This window comes from Solanum verrucosum, unplaced genomic scaffold, assembly GCF_900185275.1.
Source record: "Solanum verrucosum unplaced genomic scaffold, falcon-dt-bn FXZP01000036.1, whole genome shotgun sequence".
Taxonomy (NCBI): Eukaryota; Viridiplantae; Streptophyta; class Magnoliopsida; order Solanales; family Solanaceae; genus Solanum; species Solanum verrucosum.
In genome coordinates this window covers 1,154,550-1,162,312 of record NW_026020253.1, presented here as the reverse complement: position 1 = coordinate 1,162,312, position 7,763 = coordinate 1,154,550, and the positions used below count along the sequence as shown (strand labels likewise).

Below are 7,763 nucleotides of genomic sequence, written 5' to 3'. Positions count from 1 at the left end.
TTTAGGTTCGGGCCATTGAGGATTTAAGCTTACTTCTCAAGACACTTGGAGTTGTTTCCCCTAGTTGGTGAGTCCTCAATTTTGAGGACAAGACCCTATGTTCTAGCTTCTATGTTTAATTCTTTGCTTATGTTGAAAGACATTGTTGTACTTTCCTATTTCAAGATTTCTTATTGATGTAAGGGCTAAGTCCCATTTTTGATACTTCTATGTCTAGATGGTGCATTGTGACGAAGTTAGATTCTGTTTTTCGTATATGAAGTGAAGTTGAACTTCCAAAGTAAAAGTTTTTAATTTTATGTTATTTTATTCTATGATACATGTTATGACGAATGCTAAGGGCTTGTATAAGACCTCTTCGAGGTCGAATACGCCGGTAACGACTAGAGGGTCCTCTCGGGTCGTTACAAACTTGGTATCAGAGCATGAGGTTAAGAATAATGTAGGATTCATGTCACAAGATACTACGTCGAGTAGAGTCTTGTTCATGGGTGTGAAGCGCGCCACACTTATGAATGAGAGGCTACGAGATGCTTAGGAACTTTCACTCTTTTCTTTTTCCATAGTTGTGCGTAAGAGTCTTAAGTCTATTTAGTCCTTTTCTTCTAATCCTTCTCTTGTGCTTATAGGCAATGAATACAAGAAGGAACAATGCAAGGAGGGCCGGTGAGGAGAATGTGAATGAGGCGGTTCCCCCTCAAGCCCCTCAAAACCCACAAGTTCCTATTGAAGAAGGGGCTATGTCTAATGTAGAGATAAGGTCGGCTATTCATAATTTGACTCAAGTGTTGGCCACTCAAGTTGCTAGGGATGCTATGGTGCAAGTGAACCCAAATGGTAGGACTACCGCTTCTAGGATAAGGGATTTCACAAGGATAAATCCCCCTACTTTCTTTGGCTGCAAAGTGGAAAAAGATCCACAAGGGTTCATTGATGAAGTGTTTAAGGTTCTAGAGTCTATGAGTGTGTCTTCTCAAGAAAAGGCGGAGTTAGCCATCTATCAACTCAAAGATGTGTCACAAGTGCGGTATGGACAATGGAAGGAGGGGAGATTTATTAGAGAGGGTCCTTTATGTTGGGCTACATTCAAGACGACTTTTCTTGATAGGTTTTTCCCCTTGGAACTAAGGGAGAGGAAAATGAAAGAATTCATCAACCTCCATCAAGGGGGTATGAGTGTGAAGGAGTATGGCCTCAAGTTCACTCAATTGTCCAAGCATGCTTCTACTTTGGTGTCAGACTCTAGAGCTATAATGAACAGATTTGTTATGGGGGTATCCGATCTTGTGGTGAATGAATGTAGGTCGGCTATGCTAATCCCAAGAATGGACATTTCTCGTCTTATGGTTCATGCTGAACAAATTGAGAAGCAAAAACTTAAGCAAGTTGGTAGAGAATTGAAGAGGTGAATGGCCGATGATGGAAATTCTTCTAAGGTTAGGTTTGATATCCAAGGTAAGCCAAAGTTCAAAAAGAGGTTTTCCAACCAAGGTCCTCCTAACACTCCAAGGGTCAACAAAGGTAAAGTTTATACCCCCAAGCCTCAAGAAGCAAGAGGTGGTGGTCCTTATGTTGAGAAGCCTATTTGTACAAAGTGTGGTCGAAAACATGAAGACAAGTGCCTAGTTGGCACGGGTAATTGCTATGGTTGTGGTAAGAGCGGCCACATGAGGAGGGACTGCCCTATGCTAAAGGCTCAAGGAAGGGAAAATGCTCAAGCACAAACAAGTGGCTCGAATCCTGATGCTCCTAAGAAGAATCGCTTCTACGCTCTCCAATCCCGAAGTGATCAAGAGAGCTCTCCGGATGTTGTGACCGGTATGTTACAAGTATTTTCAATTAATGTTTATGTATTGTTGGATCCCAGTGCCACTTCGTCATTTGTAACCCGTTTAGTGGCTATGAAGTTTGATATGTTTCTTGATGTCTTAGATAAACCCTTTTCGGCTTCTACCCCGGTGGGTGATTCCATAGTTGCTAAAAGAGTTTATAGGGGTTGTCCCATATCATTGCCCAATAGAGTCACTTTGTTTGATTTGGTGGAACTTGATATGTTAGACTTTGGTGTTATATTGGGTATGGATTGGCTTCGTGCTTGTTTTGCATCCATAGATTGTAGGACCCGAAATGTGAAGTTTCAATTTCCTAATGAACCCATTTTAGAATGGAAGGGAGGAAATTCCGTTCCTAGGGGAAAGATCATTTCATGTCTAAAATCTTGTAAGTTGATTTCTAAGGGTTGTCTCTATCATATTGTGAGGGTCAAGGATCTTAAGTCCGAGATTCCTCCTTCGGAGTCGATCCACGTAGTGAAGGATTTCTAGAAGTCTTTCCCAATGACTCACCCGGGATTCCTCCCGATCGGGAAATAGATTTCGGCATAGATTTATTGCCGGATACACAACCCATTTCAACTCTTCCTTACCGGATGGCCCTGGCGGAGTTGAAGGAATTAAAATCTCAACTCAAAGATTTGTTAGATAAGGGTTTCATCCAACCTAGTATATCTCCTTGGGGTGCACCAGTGTTATTTGTGTAGAAGAAGAATAGATCTCTTCGTATGTGTATTGATTACCGACAATTAAATAAGGTGATCATTAAGAACAAGTATCCACTCCCTAGGATTGATGACTTATTTGATCAACTTCAAGGAGCGAGTTACTTTTCAAAAATTGATTTGAGGTCGGGTTATCACCAACTTAGGGTGAGAGGTGTTGATGTTCCGAAAACAGCCTTCCGAACAAGATATGGTCATTTTGAGTTCTTAGTGATGTCTTTTGGTCTTACAAATGCCCCAGCGGCTTTCATAGACCTTATGAATTGTGTGTTTAGAAATTTTCTAGACTCATTTGTTATTGTCTTTATTGATGACATCTTGATATACTCTAAAAGTGAGGATGATCACCTGAATCATTTGAGGATAGTATTGAAAGTCCTCAAAGATCACCAATTCTATGCTAAGTTTAGCAAGTGCGAGTTTTGGCTAAGATCGGTTGCTTTCCTTGGTCACATTGTTTCTAGTGAGGGTATAGAAGTTGATCCAAAGAAAATCGACGCGGTCAAAAGTTGGCCTAGACCTTTGAGTCCTTCCGACATTCGAAGCTTTTTTGGTTTGGCCGGTTACTACTGGAGGTTTGTTGAGGGATTTTTATCTATTGCATCTCCATTAACGGCCTTGACTCAAAAGAAGTCCAAGTTCGAATGGTCGAAATCTTGTGAAAAGAGCTTCCAATTGCTGAAAGATAAGCTCACCTCCACTCCGGTGTTGACCTTACCGAAGGGCACCAAAGGGTTTGTATTATATTGTGACGCTTCCCGAGTGGGTTTGGGTTGTGTCCTCATGCAGCATGGTAAGGTTATAGCTTATGCCTCGAGACAACTCAAGGTGCATGAGAAGAATTATCCAACTCATGACCTTAAGCTAGCGGCCATAGTCTTTGCTTTAAAGATTTGGAGACACTATCTCTATGGAGTACATGTGGATGTGTTTAGCGACCACAAGAGTCTTCAATATGTTTTTAGCCAAAAAGAATTGAATCTCCGACAAAGGAGGTGGTTGGAACTCTTAAAAGACTATGATATGAGTGTCCTTTACCACCCCGGAAAGGCAAATGTGGTTGCGGATGCTTTGAGTCGTGTATCTATAGGTAGTGTGTCACATCTGGAAGAAGAGAAAAGAGAGTTAGCCCGTGATGTACATAGGCTAGCCCGGTTGGGTGTTCGACTTGAAGATTCCCCAAAAGGAGGTGTTATGGTCTGTCATAATTCCGAGTCATTGGTTGTTGTTGACTTGAAGTCTAAGCAATATCTTGACCCTATTTTGATGGAACTAAAAGAGTTGGTTCTCAACCAAGCAATAGAAACTTTCTCTCAAGGAGAAAATGGGGTGCTTAGGTACTAAGGGAGATTATGTGTGCCGGATGTGAATGGACTAAGATAGACGATATTAGAGGAGGCCCATGGGTCCCGATACTCCATCCATCCGGGAGCCACCAAAATGTATCATGACTTACGTGAGATTTATTGGTGGAACGGAATGAAAAGAAACTTAGCAAATTTTGTGGCTAGGTGATCAAATTGCCAACAAGTCAAATCCGAGCACCAAGGACCGGGGGGTCTAACTCAAGATATTGACACCCCCACTTGGAAGTGAGAAGAGATTAATATGGACTTCGTGGTAGGTTTGCCTCGAACCCGTAGGCAACATGACTCCATTTGGGTTATTGTGGATAGATTGACTAAATCAGTCTATTTCCTTCCCGTCAAGGTTTCTTATTCGGCGGAAGATTATGCTAAGTTGTACATTAAGGAGATTGTGAAGTTGCATGGGGCCATATGTCGATTATTTCGGATAGAGGTGCCCAATTTACTTTCCATTTTTGGAGGTCTTTCCAAAGTGGGCTTGGTACTCAAGTGAAACTTAGTACCGCGTTTCACCCTCAAATGGATAGTCAAGCGGAACGCACCATCCAAACCCTAGTGGACATGTTGAGAGCGTGTGTCATTGACTTCAAAGGTAGTTGGGATGACCACCTACCTTTGATAAATTTTTCGTACAACAATAGCTACCACTCGAGTATTGCTATGGCACCCTTTGAAGCACTTTATGGTAGAAGGTGTCGATCTCTGATTTAGTGGTTTGAAGTAGGTGAATTTGCTCTTCTTGGTCTTGAAGTAGTTTATGAGGTTACGGGAAAAGTTTGACTTATAAGGGATATGTTGAAAACGGTTTATAGTCGGCAAAGTCTTATGTCGATAATAAAAAGAGGGATCTTGAATTTGAAGTAGGTGATTGGGTCTACTTGAAGATCTCACCCATGAAAGGGGTGATGAGGTTTGGTAAGAAGGGGAAGCTTAGCCCCCGGTATGTTGGCCCTTATGAGATCTTGAAGCATGTCGGAAAGGTCGCTTATGAATTTAAATTTCTCCTTGAATTGGCTTGGTTCACCCGGTATTCCATATTTCTATGTTAAAGAAGTGTATAGGTGACCTGGTGTCCATTCTCCCTCTAGAAGGTTTAGAGGTAAATGAGAACCTTTCTTATGAAGAGGTTCTGGTCGAAATGTTAGATCGTCAAGTTAAGAAGTTGACGAATAAAGAGGTGGCTTCCGTAAAAGTCCTATGGGGAAACCACCTAGTTGAGGGTGCAACATGGGAGGCCGAGGCCGATATGAAGTCCCGCTACCCTCATCTTTTTCCTCCTACTCCTAGCCAAAATTGAGGTTAGTAGTCTCTCTTAATTAGGTATAAATTGAAAATCATGTGTATTTATTATTATGACATGATTTCCTTGTATGTGCATATTTTTGTGTAAATTCATGCTTAAGTTGTATTTTGAGTTTCCATGAATTTTGTTTCTCATGGTTGAAATTGCACCCATAGATGTTGTGTGATGTTGTCTTCATGAGAGTTTAATGGGCATGCTTGATGTTGTCTTGTTAAAGAAATGTCTTGTTGATTGCTTATATATATGTTGATGCTCATTGAATATGGAGAAGGTAGTTCCTCCTATACTTATGTGAAGTAAAGAGTTCTGAGCATGGTGATGCGGATTAAATTCCTATCTGATATGATGATATGATGTTGTTGATGTGCCTGGGTGTGGTAGTGCTAGATTGAGTCATTGTCTCCCTAGAAAGAAGTCCAAGTGACATTCGGGGACGAATGTTCCGAAATTTTCTTGACTTAGGTTAGAGCCTCACCTTATGAATAATGAGTTAAAAATAGTTAAAATTTTGTTTCTAAACCTAAATTAATGCAATTGACTTGGTTTGGAAGAGTAAAAGTCTAAACGTCAAGAAATGACCACGATGTCCGGAAACTACAGAAGAATGTGTTCTAGTGTGTCCTTAGGTTTTGGGCAGGTTTGGGAGTGTCCTATGATGATATATTCATGTAAAAAGGTTTAAATTAGGTAAATGTATGTTTATAGGGTCAAAACGTTCGAATACGACCCCCCGGGGCCACCTTAAGGGGACTCGAGGAGGACCCTAACCTTGGCCAAATAAGCTGCCAAGGCAACTTGCAATTTGCACTTGGTGGGAATACCTCCGCGTCGCGGACTAGCTCCCGCAAGGAGCAAAAATTTAGTTCGCGACGCGGTTGTGTCGCGGATTCTACTGTATCGAAATTTAATTCCAAATATCTTCAGAGAACAGCTCTGCGTCGCGACTTGTTCCGCGCCGAAAATGCAGAAATTCAGAAATTGATTTTTACTTCATTAAAGAGTCCAACTAAGTGAGGGGTATTTAGGGTACTTTAGGGGGCGTGTATATAATGATTTTTAAGTCAATTTACCTCACTTTCACCACTCAAACACAAAGCCCCAAAGATCTGAACCTAAAGTTCCTCATTCTCTCTACTCTCTCTCTCTTTTTAGGAACTCCATTGAAGAGGATTGGAGCTTCAAGAAGAAGACCAACTTTCCAAGGTTTCAACACGGATTTTCGTGGTTAACTCGTCAATAAGGTATGGTTGCTTATCACTCTTGGGATTCCTTTCCCCAAGAGGCCCCTTTAAGATGAATTTCAAAATTTCCAATTTCTTGGTTTCAATCCGAAAACGTGGGTCTTCTTTCTAAAGTGAAATTGATGTTATAAACCGACTTTGATTGATCCTATATGAACAATTATGGATGAATTTATGTTGTATAGGTGGTTTCTTGAAGAATTCCCTATGAGACCCATGTTTGTCCTTCTTTTCCTAATTCTAACCCTAGTTTGTGTTGGATGTTGATTGAAGGCTATGAATTGAATGTGATGTTATGTAATTCATGTTTGTATGATGATTCTACCTTAGGTTATGTATAATTTCTATGAAATTAGGGTTGAGTCTTTGAATGAAGCCTTGAAGGCTATGAAGGGAATATATCAATTGCTTATATTGATGTTGATTATGTTATTACTTCGTGAATTACCTTGTATTATGGATTAGTTATGAATTAATTGGATATTGAAGTATGAATGTCCCAAGAAGGGGAATAAGGTATGAAGGTTGGTTCTTCTTTGAACTCAAGTATGAAAGGTGAATTACTTAGATTGTAATGATGCTATACCTAATGTGTTGTTGTGGTGTTGATGACCTAGTTTCCTCATCCTTAACCCTCTACACTTGAATTAGCTATGAAGTATGTATGTATGTTATGGTATGATCGCTATATGATTGAAAGGTAGTTCTCATGATTATAGTGTAATGTAAAGTGAAAGGTTTACTCACTTGCTAAGTGTTTCTAAAGTGAAAGGATTGTTACTCACTTATGAACACATATTAGCTATTATGGTAAGATGTATACATAACAGTCTAGTTAAGGTTAATGTGAACTTATGTGATGACTAAAGATAATTACAAAAGGGAATTAGATTCTTAGCACCGAAAGGACATGTAAATGAGATCGGGGTCTCACGTTTAGTTAGTCCGGCTGCCCACATAGGTTTCCTCATGTTTAGCAAGTCCGAATTACCCACGGCATGTGTTGTCTCATGAGATGGAAACCCCAACGTTTAGTAAGTTAGTGTTTCTAGAAGCAGTCTCCTTGACCCTTAATTATGTGCTCACATAGGACTCTTGCTTAGTGGATCCACTTGGATAGCTATGTACGAATGGTTACACCTTAGTCATGTGTTAACTCTCTCTTTTCGGTGTGGGAGTAGAATACCGGATTCCATGTAGCTCTCATGGTCTATGTCGGTTAATGCAATATTTCCCTAATGTAAAAGTAAATGAATGTATGAAAGGTGTCGAATCTTACTAGGGCGTTCTTAAGG

General features: G+C 40.4%; 1 protein-coding gene across 1 annotated transcript; it reads left to right on the top strand.

Moving 5' to 3' along the window:
- The first annotated feature begins 632 nt into the window (after positions 1-632).
- On the top strand, positions 633-1,409 carry LOC125833114 (uncharacterized). Its single transcript, XM_049512259.1, has 2 exons — positions 633-1,027; positions 1,304-1,409. The coding sequence occupies exons 1-2, from the start codon at positions 633-635 to the stop codon at positions 1,407-1,409; spliced, it is 501 nt and encodes a 166-aa protein (XP_049368216.1).
- Positions 1,410-7,763: the final 6,354 nt, after the last annotated feature.